General features: G+C 40.0%; 1 protein-coding gene across 4 annotated transcripts in view; it reads left to right on the forward strand.

The window, feature by feature from the left end:
• The first annotated feature begins 709 nt into the window (after positions 1–709).
• The window catches only part of Cd4 (CD4 molecule), a 31921-nt gene continuing 10695 nt past the window's right edge, over positions 710–21935 (forward strand). For all 4 annotated transcript variants that reach the window (XM_027951230.3, XM_027951231.3, XM_027951232.3 and 1 more), the window contains exons 1-3: positions 710–841; positions 7730–7830; positions 7922–8083. In XM_027951230.3, the coding sequence (XP_027807031.1) occupies positions 7782–7830; positions 7922–8083 (211 nt within the window). In that variant the 5' untranslated portion in view covers positions 710–841; positions 7730–7781. The remainder of the gene's footprint in view (positions 842–7729; positions 7831–7921; positions 8084–21935) is intronic.

Here is a 21935-nt window from a genome sequence, read left to right on the forward strand (position 1 = left end):
AAAGCAATCTGGATAAAACTGCTGCCTTAGCACAAATCAAAGCAGTGGCACCAAACCAGGCACTTGCAATAAAAAAAGAAAAAATAATAATAATGCCAGTTTTACTGAAGAATGCCCTTGATGAAGCAGTAAATGTTAATTTTATTAACACAACTCTTAAGTACAATATGTTGTGAAAAGAGAAGTTGCATAAGAGCAGTGGCCGGTGTAGTGGAGCATACCTATAATCCCAGCGGCCCAGGAGGTTGAGGTAGGAGGATCTCAAGTTCAAAGCCAGCCTCAGCAACTTAGTGAGACCCTATCTTAAAATAAAAACTAAAAAGGGCTGGAGATGGGTTCAGTGGTTAAGTACTCCTGGATGCAATCGCTGTAACTGCCTCCCCCCCAAAAGGGAGTTACAAAGTGGTAAGTGATACCACTGTATTAATTATTGGTGTTGCAAGCTGAACTAGTAGTGTTATCAGCGTAGGGAAACCGTAAGCTCACAAGTGCTTCTCACTTCTTTCCCTGAAGCCCCACCAGATCTGGCTGCATCATTGAGGGAGTCTTTTCTTGCCTCTCAACAGTGACAGTGGCACTATGGGCTCCGGCCTGATTCTGCTTAAAATTTTCCCATGACTTTGGCATTTTCACTCTGACATCTTCCCTGACGTTGGGGGTTGGCCCAAGCCTGGGTGGTAGAGAAGCCTCGCTACGAGGGTTCTTCCTGTCTCTTTATTTAAGTTCCTCTCCACGGAGGAAACAAAGCCCTCTCCCCACTGGGCTCCTGGTTACAGAGCTCCAGGCCCTTACATAGACATATCTGTGCAAGAAGCAGAGTGGAAGAAAGACAGGTCCAGAGGTAAGAGAGGCTCACTCAACTTCATTTCTTTTCAGGGAGCTGGGAAGGGGAGGTGAATGTGGCGCAGGTGCAGCGGAATGTGCTGGGCTCTCGGTCCTGTGCTCACAACCCGGGATACCTTCTTTTGCATTTCTCTCAGAACTGGTCATAAGCAGTGATGTCCCACTGGAACTGTGAGTTTCAAGAGGCCAGGACTAAGCCATACTGCTTTTTGCCTCTGTACCAGGCATAGCTCAGTGCCCAGAACATAAGAAGGGCACTGAGGTACTCTCCAGAGGGGTATTGACTAGAATCACAAGATCAGAGAGTAAACAGCCGAGAAAGGCAGTGGAAGGCAACTACTCATGGGGCAGTGGAGGAGGTGAAGACGGGAAGACCAAAGAGAAGAAAAGACCTAAGGAGGGGTGAGGGGGCAATGAAAAAGAATAAATAAGTATTAAGGTGTAGAAAACCTATAAATAAGAAATTAAAAGAGGAAAAATGGTAAAGGCAAGAAAAGGGCAATAAGAAGTGGAATCTAGTCTAGAGGCAATTCTAAAATCAATTTTCCCAATAATATAATCACTAAAAATTCACACCAAAAATCATACATGCAGCATTTCATAGGCCACGTGATCTATGTGACCTTTTAAAAATCGTATGTGTTCATATGTATTTTAAAGATTTTGTCCAATTTTGTGCATTTAAGGATTTTTGATCGATATATCTAAAGGTGCTTGTACTTTAGTTGGCTTGGTTAAAAAAACAGGAAAGCTCAAATTGTCAAAAAGTGCATAACTGAGCTCTTAGATATGAAATGCTATAAAAGCGTTAGATCGTATTTTTAGGTAACTATGTCATTAGAAAAATTGATTCTAAGATTATTGGTTTTGGAGGCTGATAGAGTTAGAAAAGTATTTGCAGACCGCCCCCACCCCAGGCTTAATGGGGTTCTTCACCCAAGAACCCTCAAGATGAGATGCCCTGCGCCACCCAGCTTGCTACCTCTGCAGCCTCAGGCCTATCCCTTCTGAGATCTCATGGCTTTGAAGCCCTGCTGCCTGCCAGGTGTTCTCTGCCTTCAATTCATAGATTTGTTCTGGGAAAGAGTTCTCCTGGGGTACAGTCTGATCCCTGAAAATAGAAAGGTTCCATTTTTGATAAGTCAAAGATTTTACCCAGCGACTTGGGAGGTTGAGGCAGGAGGATTTGTGAGTTCAAAGTCAGCCCCACTAACTTGGCAAGGCATTTAGCAACTCAGTGAGACCCTGTCTCTAAATAAAATGCAAAAAAATGGGTTGGGGATGTGGCCCCGTGCTTAAGCACCTTTGGGTTCAATCCCTGTTACCAAAAATAAATAAATAAATAATCCACTCTGAGTGGGATTGCTCTTCCTGAATGACCTGCTCTTATAAGACACATGTTTCGGAGTACAAGGCTGGGAAAAGAAAACGATGGTGGAGATCACTGCTCTTTCATGTTTTGAAGATTTCGTGTGCTGTGTCAGATTCTGTAGGCTGATACAAAATGGCTCCCCTGAAGAGCAGACGAAAGAGCTCCTGAGGACAGGCTCACAGATGTTCAGTCTTTCAGTCTGGTCTACTTCTAAGTAAAACTGCCCCCATCATCTGGTTCTAGGCAGAGCCTCAGAGCAGCCCCATGCCATGTTCCTGGTCATGATGGTGGGGTGACACTGAGGAGAGTTGGGTGGTCAAAGGTCCTGCACATTTTAGACACCCAATAAATGTTTGTGGAATGAAATAACTTTGATGCAGATGGGAAACCGGATACTTGGGTGATGGGAACAGTTAAATGGGTTAGGGTCTGGTTTGCAAGGCTTGAAGATCCAGCGTCTGTTCAGTACCCTTCTTTCGGGGTATAAGGGAAGGAAGGAGGGCACAGCGGGCCCCCCCTACGTGGGCGTTGAGGCAAAGGAGAGGATGGCGGAGGTTGCAGCCACTGAACCACAGGGGTCCCTCAGAGGGGTCATATATCTAGGAAGTTTGTAGGAAGCCAGTCAGCAGTCGCAGGGTGCCATGTGGGGCGGGCATTCTGCGGCTAGGCTTGAGTGGGCTGACTGGGGGCAACAGGGGGAAGATAAAAGTGCTTGTGGGACCACAGACTGTCACTGTGGTAGGGCTGTGCCCTCTTCCTCTCCCCAGCCTCCTCCTTATCCCACCCTGGGGGGCAGGGGGTGAGCGTGGCAGGAACCTCAAGCACCCTGGCGGAACTCAGTGTGTGTTGCCATTTTGTTCACATCCCTGTCCTGGTCCCTCTTTGTCTCTCGTTTGGTCTGCTGCTGTCTGTGTATGTCTTGCCTCCAGAATTTCTTTTTCTTTTTACTTTTTTTTTTTTTTTTGGTACCAGGGATTGAACCTAGGGGCACTTAACCACTGAGCACATCCCAACCCTTTTTATTTTGAGACAGGGTCTCGCTAAGTTGCTTAGGGCCTCACTAAGTTGCTGAGGCTGGCTTTGAACTTGCAATCTTCCTTCCACAGCCTCAAGAGCTGCTGGTATTATAGGCATGGACCACCATGTCTGGCTCCCTCCCAGAATTTCTTCACTTCTTTGCCTCTGTTCTACCTTTTCTGTAAGACTCTGAGCTTTGCATGTGATGGTAGATTGTATTGAGACAGAAAGACCATCCATAGGCAGCCATAAAATGGGTCTCAGAGAAGGAAAGGAAGAAGAGAGGACTGAGAAACCAAGGCTTCTGATCTCAGCTGATCCTAGCCACGAGGACAGTTTGTTAACAACTACAAAAGTTACTTCCTCTTGTGCCAACAAATCCTCACTCCTACTCTTGTGCTAATTAAGTCTTAGACATCACTTTTCTCTAGACCTTCTGAGAGGACAAAATAGAGTTGATTGGCCCCTTTCTGAATCCTGTTATCCCACAAATCAACTCTAGGGAGAGATCAAACCCAAAAAACCCTTGAGACAACAGACACCCATTGGCACACCTCCCCTTTAGGAACTCTGCTTTCTTTCTTTCTACTACTCTAATAAATCCTGTTACTTTGTTCTCACCCTAGTGTCGTAGATTTTGTTCTTTGAATTTGTGAAACAAAGAACCCACTCATCCAAGCTCTGTGTACAGTATGAAGAGTGGCTGTTGCTTTAACCAGCTGCTCTGGGTCTCTCTCTTCTTCCCTTCCTCCCTCCTGTCCTCCCAGAGACCTCTGTGTGCTTCTGAGATGATCTGCCCACCTCCCTTTGTCCACTGTGTCCCTTCCACCATGCAGCCATCTCCCTTGCCCACCCACAGACCAAAGCCTGTGAAAAGCTTGCTTTCCTGCAAGAAGCCTTGCCGCCTGTTTACAGTATAGAAGGAACTAGATCTTGGTGGCAGCTGGATGAGAAAGGAGAAAAGGCAGGGAGAACCCCAAGTGAGAAGAGAAGGAGAGCCCAAAGGTTCCTGGCACGAGGCACACACAGGAGTTGAAAGGAGGCATAAGCATGGGGAAATAGAGTATCAGAAATGTACAGGTGTAAGCAGAGGGAGGGACAGAAAGGGATATATAGAGAGAAACAAAGAGAGAAAGGGGGGGAGGGAGGGAAGGGGGGAGAGAGACAAGAGACCAGGAAGGTGGCGGGGCGGGGAGATACACAACGAGTCAGCCCTCCTAGTCTCTCCCAGAGGTGATGGTACACAGAATGCTACTGTACTGAGGTAAAGTGCCTCTCTGGGGACGCTGAGGATATGAGAATCAAAGGCCAGATCTCTAGGGTGGCAGCGGAAGCCCAAAACACCAAAGTGAACAGCAGCTGGAAACCCACAGCCTCTAGCCTCTTCCACTAAGCTGAACCCTTACTGAGATGGGGCTGTGCAAGGAATTAGAAGAAGAAGGAGGTGGCCTTCTGCACAGACCCTGGAGTTGTGGAGAGGGAAGAGACAAAATGGCTACCATCTAGGGAAGGCTGAGAACACTCCTCTCCTTCCTCAGGCATCTTACCATGGTAAGCTGAATTTGAACCCCAGAGAAGGAAATCTCAAGTGGAGACATTGTCCGTCTTCAACTTCTCCTCACAAGGACACAATCAATCTGGGATGGGGGCCAGTGGAAACAACATTTAAGGCCTACCCTACTCTTCTCACCTCAGACTTCCCCTAAATGCTTCCCACGCCCTGTGTTAACTTGTAAACAACTTCACCCGTGACTAGCGTGACTGGAGACTAGTCTCCCTCCCTCTTTTCCTGGAAGCCTCTTGCCTGACTGGGTAATTCTTCTTCTGGGCAGATTAAGTAACTGGAAAGGGCTTTTCTTGTCTTCTCCCAAACCTCATTAGGGTGAGCAATCCCCAGCACCTCCTCTGAGTGCTACACCCCTATAAAGAATTATATATTAGTGTCTTAAAGAGAACAGAGTCTCCGGGGGTGGAGTTGTGGCTCAGTGGTAGAGCACCAGCCTAGCACATGGGAGGTACTGGGTTCGATCCTCAGCACCGCATAAAAATAAATAAATAAAATGAAGGTATTGTGTCCAACTACAACTGAAAAAAGATATATTTAAAAAAGAAAACAGAGTCTGGGGGATGGGGTTATGGCTCAGCAGTAGAGCACTTGGCCTAGTACGTACGAGGCCCTGGGTTTGATCCTCAGCATCACATAAGAATAAATAAATAAAATAAAGGTTTGTGTCCAACTACAACTAAAAAATGAACATTTAGGGGCTGGGGATGTGGCTCAAGCGGTAGCGTGCGGGGCGCTGAGTTCAATCCTCAGCACCACATAAAAATAAAATAAAGATGTTGTGTCCACCGAAAACTTAAAAAAATATTAAAAAATTCTCTCTCTCTCTCTCAAAAAAAAATTAATATTAAAAAAAAAAGAAAAGAAAACAGAGTCTGCTTCAGGTGGTTCAAAGGATTGTAGAAAGGGTTATTTACAGAGATGTGGACAGGGTTAAGGAAAGCAACTAGTGTGTTGAGGCACACAGACACTAGTAACAGAAGCAAGGGTCCTAAAGAGGTAGAAATGCTGTTTCTGGAATCAAACGAGGACTTGAGCTGTGGATAAGGAATCACCTGACCAGAGCTGTGATGGGGCAGAGCAGGAAGAGGTTAGACACAGAGTGATTACCAGAAAACACACACAGAGCAAAGACAGAGCAGACATACCCCAGCCTCTTGTTTGGACCCCTTTGTCTCTTCCTTTTCAGTCATTTCCTATTGTCCAGCCCCAAGTAGTAGCAAGAGCTTTGCATCCTAGCCTGACTCTGTGTTGTGTTTCCCATGACTTTGCCACCTTTGTTGGGAATCCTTTTCTAATCCCAAATGGCAAACAGCTCACTCCCTCCCCCCCACCTTTTTTTTAAAAAAATATTTTATTTACATTTTAGTTTTCGGCAGAGACAATATCTTTGTCTGTATGTGGTACTGAGGATCGAACCCAGGCCGCACCCATGCCAGGGGAGTGTGCTACCATGCTACCACTTGAGCCACATCCCCAGCCCCTCTTTTTTTTTTTTTTAAACAAACAAACAAAAACCCATACAGGGTCTGCAAGTGTAGATCAGTGATAGGGCTCTTGCCTAGCATCTGTGGGGCTCTGGGTTCAATCCCCAGCACCACCCAAAATAAATAAATAAGCAAACTATTTTTTCCACCTCAATATGTGGTATGTTGAATTTTTATGCTTTAAAGCTCAGGATGCCTCTGCTTTCAATTCTACGTGGGCCTGATGCATCCAAGCTTTTGGCGAGCAGGCAGGAGACGCAACAAAATCAAAATGAGAAAAAGGCAGCCTGAATGCAAGGCACATCTGGAAACATATTGTATATTTGAAAATTATAACATTGGGGTTAGGGATGAAGCTCAGGGCACTCAGAGCCTTGCTGGCATGTGGGTTTAATCTCCAGGAGCATACCAAAAAACAAACAAACAAACAAAATGACATCCGTAGAAGTGATAAAGTTAACAGTTCACAGGTGAAATAAAATTTTATATATAAACATGTGTGTGTGTATGTGTGTGTGTGTGTAATTTACATGAAGTGAAATTGGCAATTCATGCTTACATTTTTAAAGTCTAAGCAGGCAAGAAATCCAACTGAAAAGAGATTTTCTTTACTTGAGTCCAGTATTTCCTTTCATGAACTATTTGTTAAAAGCCTCAAATAATCAACAGAACAAGAAAACCCATTCATACTACAAACTTTCAAAACTGGATATTTCTTAAGCAAAGAAAAAATTCAAATGTAGTTACTTTCTCTCCAAATTCTCCCAAGAAATCTATTATACTTTTATTAGAAAACTACAACTCTATATAAATGCCCTGATACTTAAGCCTGTATTTTTTAATACAGTACATTTTTTATTAATATAAAACACATAATATATTCATATTTTTATATAATATCCAGGGATACATTAATTTCTGTGTGTTTGTGTGTGTGTGTGTGTGTGTGTGAGTGAGAGAGAGAGAGAGAGAGAGAGAGAGAGAGATGTGAGGCTAAGTCAGGCCTGAGAAATTGCCGTTATGCTACTAATATCACCCAATATTAACCAGGGCATTGCATTTGTTTTTTGGCACTAGGGAGTTTTATTCAGCCATTTAGAAAAATGAAGAGCTATTTAACCACTGAGCCACACCCCTAGCTCTTTTTATTTTTTATTTTGAGATAGGATCTCACTAAGTTGCTTAGGGTCTTGCTAAGTTGCTGAGGCTGGCTTTGAACCCATGAGCCTCCTGTCTCAGCCTTCCAAGCTGCTGGGATTACAGGCGTGCACCACCATGCCTAGCTAGGCATTGCATTTTGTGGCATGTACTAGAGGTATAAGCAAGTCCGGTTTCCTGGGCTGGATTAATGGTCCTGAGGAAGAGCGAGGTCTCTGCATGCCCAGGTCCAATGAATACCTAGTAACTAATGATTATTAACTCCCTTGGTCTCTACCATTTCTGCAGGTTCAGGTTCCTGATGATTCAGGCCCCTGCCTGATACCTCAGCAAGGCTAAAATGAACCAAGGAGTTGCTTTTTGGCAACTGTTCCTGGTACTGCAACTGGGTAAGTGCTCACACTTGGGGTTTGGGAGGTGGGGAAATGCTAAGATGAAGCATTGCAGTACAGAGGCCTGATCCCTTTCTGTTTCACCCAGCACTGCTCCCAGTGGTCACTCAGGGAAAGGAAATGGTGATGGGCCAAGTGGATGGTTCAGTGGAACTGCCCTGCACAGCTTCCCAGAAGAAGAACATGTTGTTTACCTGGAAACATTCTAACCAGAAGATTCTGGGAAATCAGAACAACTTCTTGACCAAAGGTAGGATTTCCCTGTCCCCCATCCATGGAGGAAAACAATGGATTGAACACTCCTGTGGTCAGAGGTCTGCACCTAGTAAATTCTGGGACCCCCAAAGAGCTGGAGTTGATAGAAATTCTGTGGCACTGTTTTCTGGAATTTCCCTACTCCGACTGCTGGTGACAACAGGCTTTTAGTACTGTGGTATTTTTAATATTTTAATGGTTATTAGAAAAATAATTATCACTTAAAATGCATGGTTTCAATAATATTATTGCTACAGCCGGGCATGGTGGCGCACTTGTAATTCCAGTGACTGGGGAGGCTGAGACAGGAGGATAGCAAGTTCAAAGCCAGCCTCAGCAAAAGCTAGGCGCTAAGCAACTCAGTGAGACCCTGTCTCTAAATAAACTACAAAACAGGGCTGGGGATGTGGCTCAGTGATTGAGTACCCCTGAGTTCAATCCCAGGTACTAAAACAACAACAACTATATATATATATATATATATATATATATATATATATATATATATATATATACACACATACAGACTCATGTAGATGATACTTTATTTCCATTGAAAGCAACAGACTAGCCAGGTGCTGTGGCATACTTGCAATCCCAGCAACTCCAGGGCCTGAGGCAGGAGCACTGCAAATTCGAAAATGCCACAGCAATTTAGCAAGCCTCTCAGCAATTTATAGAGATCCTGTCTGTCTTTAAATTAAAAAGTAAATAAATAAATAAAGAAGGCTGGGATGTAACTCAGTGGGAGAGCGCCCCTGAGTTCAATCCTTAGTATCAAAAAAAAAAAGGTAACTGAATGATTTTTTTCCTTGCTTTTAAAGTAAGTAACATCTCCAGACTAAAGACTCCAATATTTCTTAGAACCATTTTGTAAAATTTTTTTTCACATATATTTTATTCTCATTGTCTTTATAACTCTGTGGGTTTTTTTTCTGTTTTGTTTTCTTTTTTTGTCTGTTTGTTTGTTTTGGATGCTGTTGGGGTTGAACCCATACTAAGCAAGTAGCTCTATCACTGAGCTATATCCCCAGCCAGCGATTTTTTTTTTTTTTTTTTTTTTTTTTTTGTAGATAGGGATTTACCAGTCTGGCCTCAAACTTGTGATCTTCCTGCCTTAGCCTCCAGAATGGCTGGGGATTGTAGGCATGCTCTGGCTGCTACTGTTGCTGCTGCTGCTGCTTCTTCTTCTTCTTCTTCTTCTTCTCTTTTCTTTCTTTCTTTTGTTTTTTGTTTTCTGTTTGTTTGTTTGTTTTGTACTGGGGAATGAACACAGGGGTGTTTTACCACTGAGCTACCCCTACATCATTTTATTTTTAATTTGGAGACAGGGTCTTCCAAAGTGCCCAGGTTGACCTCTAACTTGCAATCCTCCTGCCTCAGCCTCCCAAGTAGCTGGGATACAGGCTTGTGCCAACTTTTCACCTAGTCCAGCAGCTTTTGTGTTTTTGTTTGTTTGTTTTACTGTTGCTTCCTTTTATGGCAGGTAACACTGGCTTTCTGTTCATGTTAATGTTATAGTTTCCTTTTTAAATGAATTTATTTAATTAAAAAAATTAAATGTGGCCCGGTTTATGGCTCAATGGTAGAGTGCTTGCCTAGCACATGTGAAGCACTGGGTTCGAACCAGTACCACATAAAAACTAAATAAACAACTAAAAACATCCACAACTAAAATTTTTTTTAAAAATTAAAGATGTTACATAAATTGGATAGGTAGATTTGGCTAAAATTGTATATGAGGTCTGTGAATGGATGAAGTTTAGGAAATATGACTCCAAGTGTCGGTTTTACTGGTGAGGAAGCTAGGGTCAGGGCAGAAATCCTTGCTTTTGTGCCCACATAGAGTCGAGTTTGAACTAAATGAACTCTGGTCTTTTGACTTTCAGGCCTAGGGTCTCTTAGAGAAAGTTGTTTCAGAGCACTCAAAATTTTCTTTTCTTTCATTTTAAAAAGTATATCTGATAGCCAGGTGCAGTAGTGCATGACTGTAATTCCAGTGGCTTTCGAGGCTGAGGCAGGAAGATTGCAAGTTCAAAGCCAGCCTCAGCAAAAGCGAGGCGCTAAGCAACTTAGTGACACCCTGTCTCTAAATAAAATACAAAATCCGGCTGGGGATGGGGCTCAGTGGTTGAGTTCAATCCCCAGTACCAAAAAAAAAAAAGTATATCTTTTGAAGATGGTTTTATATTCATATGTGTGGATGACACATACACATACACGTATATATATGTACATACACACACACACATATATATACACATATGTAAATAGTTTTACTTCATTTCTTTTAAGTAATTGCATAATCCTTTGCATAACTACAGCATGATTTCTTTGACTAATCTTGTATTGTTGGACATTTAAGCTATTTTCAATTTGTTATCATAAACAATTCTATAGTGAATTACCTTATGTCTTTGAACACACATGTAAATGTCTTTATATGATTCTCTTGCCTCAGCCTTCTGAGTGGCTGGAACTAGAAGCACATACTACCAAGCTTAGCTTTATCAAACTAATTTTTTTTTTTGGTAGTGGGTATTGAACCCAGAGGCGCTTTACTACTGATCCACATCAGCTCTTTTCATTTTTTGAGACAGGGTCTCATTAAGTTGCTTAGGGCCTTGCTAAGTTACTGAGGCTAGCTTTAAACTTGTGACTCTCCTGCCTCAGTCTCCTAAGTTGATGTGATGACAGGCATGTACCAGCATACCCAGTTTATTAGACTAATTTTTTAAAGTAATCTGGCATCAGGTATGGTGGCTCGTTCCTGTAATCCCAGCAACTTGGGAGGCTAAGGCAGGAGGCTCACAAGTTCTAGGTCAGCCTCAGTAACCTAGTGAGACCCTGAAGCAACTCAGCAAGACCTTGTCTCAAAATAAAATAGTAACAATAATAATAAACTAAAAAGATTGTAGCCCAATGACAAAGCTCCTCTGGATTCAGTCCCCAGTGTCAATAAATAAACAAATATTATCTGGCAATGTTTTATAAATAAAAAATAAAATCTAAAATCCTTTACCTAGTAACAGCTATTCTGGAAAATATGTTTAACAGAAATAAAATTGTGAATAGTTATTGATATCTGTGCAAGGATTATAAAATTACAAGAATTATTTGTAATACCAAAACAATAGAATTCAACATGAACATCCATTAATGAGGGAAGAGTTAAATTATAGTACAATTGTGAGTAATTCAAGAAAAGGAGGGCTTGTGGGAAAAGGGAGTAAACATATATCTTAAGTCTACTAGGGATACCATATTGAAACATCATAGACTGGTGGTTTAAGCAACAGAAATTTATTTATCACAGTTCTGGAAGCTGGAAGTCTGATTTCATGGGCAGGTTCTGGTGAAGGCTTTCTTTCTGGCTTGTGGACAGCCGTCTTCTTCCTGTGTCCTCACATGGCACAGAGAAAAAGAAAGTAAGATCTCTGTGGGTTGATATAAAGACCCTCATCCAATCATGAATGCACTTTCCCCATAATCTCATCTAACATTAAACACCTCCCGAAGGCCCCATCTCAAAATACCATACCATCATGTTGGGGGATTGAACTCATGCAAAATGCACTCATTTAATCTTGACAGCCCCCAAAGTCTTAACTTCTTCCAGCATCAACTCTGAAGCCTAAAATCCAAAGTCTTATCTGAATATCCTCCAATTAGCCAGGCTCAGTGATGCACACCTGTAATCCTGGAGACTTGGGAGGCTGAGGCAGGAGGATCACAAGTTCAAGACCCTATCTCAAAAAAAAAAAATATAAAAGGACTGGGGATGTAGCTCAGTGGTAGAGCACTCCTGGATTCAATCCCCAGTGCTATAAAAAAATAATAAATAGACTAATAAAAATATCATCCAATCAGATAAGGGTGATATATAATTCATTGAGGTATATTTGATCCCCAGGAAAAATTCCTCTCCAGCTGTGTGTGAAATCTGACAAGTTATGTGTTTCCAAAATACAGTGTGGCCAGGCATAAGGCATATTTTTTCATTCCAAAAGGGAAAAATCAAAAAGGGGGAAGAAATGACAGGGTCTTTCTAAGTTGCCCAAGATAGCCTCAAATTTGAGCTCCTCCTGCTTCAGCTTCTCAAATTGCAGGGATTACAGGCAAACTTTTCCTCTTCTTGAAAAATGGCTCACACTCATATCTGAATAACTCTATTGTCTGTCCTGTCAAATGCAAGGAGTCCATTCTTCATTGCCTCCCACCTCTGACCTCTTCAATTCAAACAAGTAGTGTTTCTGCTCCTATAAGCCTGTAGGTTCTTTGTTGAGTGATAGTATACCCAAATTTTGGTGTTCTCTTGGAAACACGTTTTTCTCATTTTTGCAATATGAATAGGCTGAGAATTTCCCAAATCTTCAAATTCTGGTTCCCTTTTGCTTAGAAATCTCTCAGCTTTAATCCCCAGAACCAGAAAGACAAACAAACAACCCCCCCACCTGCCCACCCACCGAAAACAACTCCTCAGCTAAATATCCAATTTCTTTTTTTCTTCTTCGTTTCCTTCTTTCTTTCTTTGGAACTAGGGATGGAACCCAAGGGCTTTTATAACTGAGCCACATCCCAAGCCCTTTTTCTTTCTGATTTAGAGACAAGGTCTCACTAGGTTGCTTACAGCCTCACTAAATTGCTGAGGCTGGCTTAGAACTTGGGATCCTCCTCCTCCAGCCTCCCTAGCTGCTGGGGTTTCAGGCGCATGTCACCATGCCTGGCTAAATACCCAATTTCAATGCTTGCAAATTCTACCTCTGCAAAACACTACACAATTAAGTCAAGTTCTTTGTCACTCTATAGTAAGGATCCAATTTCCAGTAATATGTTCCTCGTTTCCATTTAGTCCTGGAAACAGCAGTAGATACAGACAAAAATATGCCTCAACAATCGCCAGCTCTCTCTAGCTAGAGACTAGGAAAGAGCAACCGAGCAAGACTTTTAAATGAAAACTGCTTTACTCCAGCCAAACACCAGAGGAAAAAATGGTGGCCCTATCTCCACCCGTGCAGCATGGGCTGAGTGGGGAGCCTAAATTTGACCCTCCTGAGAGTGCAGTAAGTTGTCTCAAAAATTTCACTGGGATGGTGTCAGAGAAGGCAAAGTAGAGAGCTGGGATGTTCATCCCCACCAATCAGCAATAAGGCTGTTCACACTCTGCAACATTAGTGGAGAATAAGCAGTAAAAAGCCACCCTTCCTGCAGGGCTGGTGTCAGAGGAGGTCTGGTGGAGAGTCAAGACTTTTCTCATCACTCAGCAAGGACAAGGCCACTCCACTGCACAATCTATGGAGGCCATATGGAGAACTGGAATCCCCACTCTCTCCAACTGTAGTGAGAAACATCTTCAAGTGGCAATGAAAGATGAGAGGGAACCGAGATTTCTACCTCCATTTGGCAGTACTAAGGCAGCCCCCTCCTTCCTTGACAAAGCAACATCAAAGAAAGCCAGTTAAAGCAGAAGGTTTAATACAATTCAAAATTTCATAACATAATACTCCAATATCTGGTTTTCAATAAAAAATTACTCACTACAAAAAAAAAAAAGCCACAATGAAATGCTGAAATGGAAGTTAGAATTGTCTGACAAAGATTTTTAAGGCAGCCACGGTAAAAATCCATATGTAAGCAATAACAAACATGCTTTAAATGAATGAAAACACCTTAAGAAAACTCAGCAAAGAGAAGAATTAAATGGAAATTTTAGAATGGAAAAATTTAATAGTTAAGATACAAAGATGAGTGAATGGACTCAACAGCAAAATGGAAAGGGCAGAGGAAAAAAATAAGTGAACTACCAGAGAGAAAAATAAAAAGTACACAATGTGAACAACATAGAGGAAATAGATTAGAAAAAAAAAAAAAACTTTTAACAAAGCCATAGCAACCTGTAGGACTATATTAAAAGATTTGTGTCAATGAAGACCAAGGAAAGAAAAAGGAAAATTGTGTTGAAAAAACTACTTGAAAAAATAATCACTGAAAACTCCCCAAATTTGGCAAAGGATATTAACCTAGATTCAAATGCAAGTAGCTGAGCAAACAACCTCAAACAGAATAAACCCACATTAAGAAATCTACATCAAGACACATCATAATTAACTGGGTACAGTGGAGTGCAACTCAGGAGGCTAAAGTAGGAGGATTGCATGTTCCAGGCCAGCCTCTGCAACTTAGTAAGACCTGGTCTCAAAAAAAAAAAAAAAAATTAAATTTCTGGCAATGTAGCTCAATTGTAGAGCACATCTAAGTTCAATCCTCATTACTGCAATAAACTAAATAAATACATACATAAATAAAAATAAAAAAAATCTGTATACTATTAATCCTATACCAGAAGAAATGCATTTTGGGAATGAATGAGAAATGAAGACATTCTCAGATGAATTTGTTGCAAGCAGAACTGCTCTGAAAAAAATGGCTCAAGGAAAGGAACTAAGAACAAATCTTAGCATATCAAGAAGGAAAGAACCAATAAACAATATATGACTAAATACAATAGGCTTTCTCCTTCCTCTTGATCTCTCTCTCTTTTTTTCTTTGCAGGGTTTGGGATTGAATTCAGAGTCTGGCAACTGCTAAGCATGTGCTTTTATACTGAGCCATAACACCAACTTCTTTCCATTATGAAGTTGAAAGCAAAAGTTGTGCCACTATTTGAGTAATTCTAGATGTGTGTGGGGAAAATATTTAAAGCAATTATATTATAAATGGGGACGGCAAAGGGACATAAAAGGAGGTATGGTAACATGACACCAGTAGACTACAACTGTATACATATATATGTAATACCTAGAGCAATCACAGGAAGTAAAAAGAGCTACACTCAAAAACTTTATAGAAAAATCAAAATGTATTCTAAAACACTCCTTAAAATGTTTATATCCCAAAGTATAGACTAAATATATGAAACCATACTGATATAACTGATTGAATAAATAAACGGACAAGAGAGAAATCTCTCTTGTAGAAGAATTCCAAATAATTTGTATTGATTATCTGTCCTCAAGGAGGTAGGATAGGACATAAGGGCTAATGAGGGCTAATGTATAAGTTCTTACTCCCAAAGAGTTTGATATGGAGAAGAAGGGTGGGGGCAAGAATAACTTTGCTTAGCCTTCTGAGTGTCAGGCCTGTGCCACTGCTCAGGGGAAACTGGGTATGGGGTATATGAGAACTCTGTACCATTTTTACAATTCTTCTGTAAACCTAAAATGGTTCTAAAACACACTTGGTTACAAAATGATGTTCAAGTAACCCTTAGGAAGGCAGGAAAAAGAAAACAGAAAAACCAGAAAGCAAAAATAAAATAGCAGACTTAAGCCCTAATCTCTCAATAATTATGTTAAATACATGTGATCTACATACACTTATTAAAAGACAGAGGTTGATAGAGTGGATTAAAAAACATAACCCAACAATATACAGTCTATTAGAAACTGACTTCAAATATAATAACATAAGCAGGTCAAGCAAGTAAATCAAAGGGAAGAAGGAGTAGATATATTAATATTAGATGAAGTCAACTCCAGAACAAATAAAACTAGTGGAGACAGAGAACTACACTGTATCATTATATAATGATGAAAAGGTCAATCTACCGAGAATCCCAGGGGACATAGCAATGATTGGTTGTTGGGGTTTTTGTTTTGTTTTGGTTTTGCCCTTGCACCTGACCAGTAATCCTCAATGTGTATGCACCAAATAACAAAGCAGCAAAAAATGAAAAAAAAAAAAAAGTAGGGAGAACTAAAAGGAAAAATTGGACAAATACATCTCTTCACTCCAAACAATTGATTAAAGAACTACTCAGAAAATCAGCAAAGACATAAGAGAATTCAATAGTACCATGCTGCCATTTATAGAACACTCTGCCCAACAGCAGCAGAATATACATGCTTTTCAAATGTCTACAGAACGTGTACCAAGGTAGTCCATATCTTCAGCCATAAAACAAACCTCAGGAATGTTTTTTGTTTTTAAGTGAAATTATACAGAATGTGTTCTCTGCTCACACAGAATCCAACAGACATCAGTCTTGATAACAGAAAGATAAGTCTGTTAAGAAAGGAAAGTCTTCAAACACTTGGAAATATAGCAGTAATACTCATGCAAGGGTTTGAATACTAAAAACTACACACTAGAGATGAAAGAAGTCAGAGAAGATCTAAATAAATGCTCATGGATTGGAAGAGTCAACACAGAGAAGATTTTCCCCAAATTGATATGAATTTAACACAATTACTACCAAAATTCCAGCAAGTTTTTTTTTTCTGTAGATATAGACAAGCGTATTCTTTTTTAAAAATATGTTTCTAAGGGTTGTGGTTGTGGCTCAGTGGTAGAGCACTTGTCTAGCACATGCGAGGCACTGAGTTCAATTCTCAGCACCATATAAAAATAAATAAATAAAATAAAGGTATTGTGTTCAACTATAACTAAAATATTAACATAAAATATATTTTAGTTGTTGATAGACTTTTAATTAATTAATTTAATTATTTATATGTGGTGCTGAGAATCAAACCCAGTGCCTCACACATGCCAGCAAGTGCTCTACCACTGAAACACAACCAGAACCCCCTAGACAAGGTTATTCTAAAATGTATATGGAAAAATCAATGGAACTAGAAGAACTGAAAAAATTTTTTTTTCAAAAAAAGAAGCGGAGGGCTGAGGATGTGGCTCAAGCGATAGCGCGCTCGCCTGGCATGCGTGCGGCCTGGGTTCGATCCCCATCACCACATACAAACAAAGATGTTGTCTCCGCCAAAAACTGAAAAATAAATAAATATTAAAAAAAAAAGCAGAAAGTAGGAGAAATCAGTCAATCTTAAGACTTATTATATACCCAGAATAATCAAGACTGTGGTATTGACAGAGGGATAAACAAATGATAAATGGAACAAAATAGAGAAACAGATCCATATAAATATGTTCAACTGATTTCTTTTTACAAAGGTGCAAATGTAATTCAATGGGGGAAAGACAGCCTTTTCAATAAATGGTTGCTGGAGCAATTGGACATCCATAGGTTAAAAAAAAACATAATCAACAACAAACCTAAGTTTTCTGCCTTATTCAAAAATCAACTTGGGCTGGGGTTGTGGCTCAATGGTAGAGTGCTCACCTAGCTTGCGTGAGGCACTAGGTACGATCCTCAGCACCATGTGAAAATATAATAAAAGTATTGTGTCCACCTACAACTAAAAAATAAATATTAAAAAAACATAACATAAGGGGCTGGAGTTGTGGCTCAATAGTGGAGCACTTGCCTCATATGTGTAAGGCACTGGGTTCAATCCTCAGCACCAAATAAAAATAAAGGTATTGTGTCCATCTACAACTAAAAATATAAAAAAAAAATTAACTCAAAATGTATTATGACTTTAAATGTAAAATATAAAATTATAACACATAGAATATCTTCAGGATCTAGTATAGGCAAAAAATTCTTAGATTGACATCAAAAGCACAACTCATGGGCTGGGGTTGTAGCTTAGTGCAAAGCGCTTCCCTACCATGTGTGAGGCCCTGGATTGGATCCTCAGCACCACATAAAAGTTAACAAATAAAATAAAGGCATTCTGTCCATCTACAACTATAAATTGTTTTTTTAGAAAGCACAACTCATAAAAGGAAAAATTGACAAATTAGTCTTCATCAAAATTTTAAAAATTTGCTCTGCAAAAATTAAAGACAAGTTACAGGAAAAGAAAAAGAAAATATATTGATAAACCATGTATCTAATAAAGGAATGGTATCGAAAATATATTAAAAGAACTAAAAAATCAACATGAAAACCCTAATCAATCCAATTAGAATATGGGTAAAATGCAGGGCTGGGGTTGTGGCTCAGCAGTAGAGTGCTTGCCTAGCATGTGTGAGGCCCTGGGTTCAATCCTCAGCACCACATTAAAATAAATAAATAAATAAATAAAGGTATTGGGTCCAACTACAACTAAAAACATAAATATTAAAAAAAAGAATATGGGTAAAATACATGAACAGATATATCACCAAAAAAGATATACTTGGCTTATATAAAAATAGACATATAAGCAGTTATTCAACATCATTAGTCATTAGGGAAATGCAAATTAAAATCACAATGAGATATCATTACACCTATCAAAATAGCTAAAGTAAAAAATAGCTTTTTTTGGAAGCTATTGGAAGGTGTAGCTCAGTGGTAAAGCACTTTGCCTAGCATGGATGAGGCCCTGGGTTTGATCCCCAGGACTTCAGGGGGAGAAAAAAAAAAGTGTCAACACCAAATGCTGGTGAGGTTGTAGGATAACTGTAGGTTGTAGCCACTCTGAAAAAATACTTGAATAGTTTTTTCAAAAAATTAAACTTGCAACAACCCAGCCATTGAACTCCTAGGTATTATTCCAAATCAATGAGGACCTATTAACACAAGAATCTATAATAGCCACAACTAGAAACAACCTAGATATCCTTCAATGGTAAATGATTACATTCATTCCATGGAATACTTTTCAGCAGTAAAAAGAAATGAATTGTAGCATACACAACAACCTGGATGAGGCTCCAGAGAATTGAGTGGAAAAAAAGCGCCAATCTTAGAAAGATAATACACTATATACATACATTTATATAACATTCTTGAAATGACAAATTATAGAAATAGAGTGCAGATTAGTGATACCAAGGATTAGCAAGGTGAGAGATACAGGAGGGAAGAGCATTTGCTTAAAAAACATCTTCATGGTGCTGGAAATGTTCTGTATCCTTATCATATCAGTGTCAATATCCTGGTTATGATCTTGTACCATAGGTTTGCAAGATGTAACCATTGGGGTAAATCAGGTAAAAAATACACAGGATTTCTTTGTTATTTTTTTAGTTGTAGGTGAACACGATACCTTTATTTTTTATTTTTATGTGGTGCTGAGGATCAAACCCAGTGTCTCATGCGTGCTAGGCAAGCACTCTACCACTGAGCCACAACCTCCACCCCTTGTATTTTTTTTTTTTTATAATTGTATGTGAGTCTACAATATCTCAAACCAGAATTTAAAAATCAGCTTTCATAATTGCAAAGCAAAAGAAACAAAAAGAATAAAGTTCTACATATATACGCTTAGAAGGATGTCAAGGGTATTTCCTTAAATGAAGAGTAAGCTTTTAGGATGTGGCAGTGAAGGCCTATAATCCCAGCAATTTGGGAATCTGATGCAGGATGATCACAAATTTAAGGTCAATCTCAACAACTTAATGAGACCTTGTCTAAAAAAAAAAAAAAAAAAAATGAGGGCTCAGGTGTTGGCTCAGTGGTAAAGCACTTACCTAGCATGCAAGAGGCATTGGGTTCAATTCTCAGCATTGCATATAAATAAATGAATAAAATAAAGGTCCATCAACATCTAAAAATATTTTTTAGAATTAATAAATAAAATAAAACATGAAAAGGAAAATAGATGTGACTCAGTGGTTAAGGGTCCCTGGGTTTAATCCCCCATACCTACAAAACAAAAAGAGAAAACAATCCAAATCTTAAAAATGTATGAGTAGCCAGGTATGGTGGCACACGCCTATAATCCCAGCGGCTTGGGAGGCTGAGGCAAGAGGATCATGAGTTCAAAGCCAGCCTCAGCGACTGCGAGGTGCTAAGCAACTCAGTGAGACCCTGGAGGACCCTGTCTCCAAATAAATTATTTAAAAAAATTAGGACTGGGAATGTGGCTCAGTGGTTGAGTGCACCTGAGTTCAATCCCGGGTATCAAAAAAGAAAACAGAATTAAGGATATGAAATTTTTTAAGTTGTGGGAGAAGCCAGGCACAGTGTAATCCCACATACTCTGTGAGCTGAGGCAGGAAAATCACAAGTTGGAGGCTAACCCAGACAACTCAGTCAGACCCTGTCTCAAAATAAATAATACTATGGACTTGGGTTCCATCCCTAGCACTGCAAAACATTATATATATAAATATAAGAGAGAGAGTTGGAGCTGGGAAAAATGACATGAGCCTATAGTCCCAGCTACTTGGGAAGTTGAGGCAAGAGGGTTATTTGAGGCCAGGCATTCCAGGCCAGCTTGGGTAACATAATGAGACCCTGTCTAAAAACAAACACCAAACAAATAAGTAAAAATACTGGGCATATACTGCATTCCAGAAAGATACTATTTACATTAACTTTGGTTAATGTTACTGTGTGCCTCTCTCACTAGCACCCTAGCCAGCATTGAATGTTATTTAAACTGTTTTTTCTAATTGGACAGTTGAAAGATTTATCATTATTGCTTTAATTGGCATTTCTTCTATCAGCTGTAAGATTCAAATATTGTGCTGTTTTCTAAATCTAAAAATTCTTATGTCTTTTAAATTTCTGTTTTGTTTCTACAATCTGATTCATGTTACTTCAACTTCTGAATCAGAGAGTCAAATATTTTTTTTCCTCTTCTTCAATCTCTGGTTTCCCATCAGTCACCAACTATGGCTACTCCTTCCTTCGACAGTGTTATTTGGTTTCGTCCTTTTCTTTCTTTCTTTTTTTTTTTTTCTTTTAATGACATGTTATGTGAGCAGCCTCATATCTTTTTTTCTAATATCTTTATTTTTTCATTTGTTTGTTTTTATGTGGTGCTGAGGATTGAACCCAGCACCTCACACATGTGAGGCAAGCTCTCTACCACTGAGCTACAGCCCCAGCCCCTCGTCCTCTTCCTTGTTGGGAATGCCACTATTACTAGCCCAGGCCCACATATCTTTCATGTGCACTATTGAGAGCACCCTGACAATTCTCTCTGCTACTAGTCTCTCCTACTTGGATTTCTTTTCCTCCTGCTGCAGTAATGACTTCCAAAACAATGTTTTATACACATCACTCCTTAGCCCATTAGACCAAGCCAGGGAGCCTCTGCTGGACATTTTGCCTTCTCAGTACCACTTCCCACAACTTCCCAGCTGAAAACTGCTACACACAGATGGTCTCCAGACAGTTTGCCTGCACTACTTTTCTGGGCCTTTTTCCCTTTCTTGGAATGTCCTTGCTGCTCCCCTTCTCTCTCTCCCATTCCCTATACAACATTTTTTTTTCCTTGCTGGTACACAAGGAACCCAGGGCCTCATGAATGCTAGGCAAGTGCTCTACCACTGAGTTGCACCCCCAAACTGCCTACACTTTTTTTTATTTTTTGGTACCAGGGATTGAACCCAGTGGTGCTTAACCATGGAGCCACATCCCCAATCTTTTTGTATTTTTTTTTAAGAGAGAGAGAGATAATTTTTTTTAATATTTATTTTTTTTTAGTTTTCGGTGGACACAACATCTTTATTTGTATGTGGTGCTGAGGATCAAACCCAGCGCCGCGCATGCCAGGCGAGCGCTCTACCGCTTGAGCCACATCCCCAGCCCTGCTTTTTGTATTTTATTTAGAGAGAGGATCTCACTGATTTGCTTAGGGCCTCACTAAATTACTGAGGCTGGCTTTGAACTTGCAATCCTTCTGCCTCAGCATCCAAGCCGCTAGGATTACAAGAATGCGGCACCGTGCCCAGCTCGCCTATACTTCTAAGACTTGTTTCCATACTGGTTTCTCCCATGAATTTATCCCAGGTTTTCCCATTCTCTTAGATTTTCCATACTATCTAACAATTGCTTTTCCAAAGTATAGAACATCACAGAAAAGTGGGTCATGGTTTTCCTCATAAGAAAAACAGGAAAGTAAGAAGAAAGAGATATTTTAGGATATACATTTTGTTTTGAACCAATGGAGACTGGAGTGATGGCAGGATATTTATATAGAGTTTTCTGTTGGTCCATTGAAAATGTGAGCCCAGAATTGAGGAGAGAAATTGGAACTTAGAATATG

The sequence above is a fragment of the Marmota flaviventris genome, chromosome 3 (genome assembly GCF_047511675.1).
Source record: "Marmota flaviventris isolate mMarFla1 chromosome 3, mMarFla1.hap1, whole genome shotgun sequence".
In the NCBI taxonomy this organism is placed as follows: domain Eukaryota; kingdom Metazoa; phylum Chordata; class Mammalia; order Rodentia; family Sciuridae; genus Marmota; species Marmota flaviventris.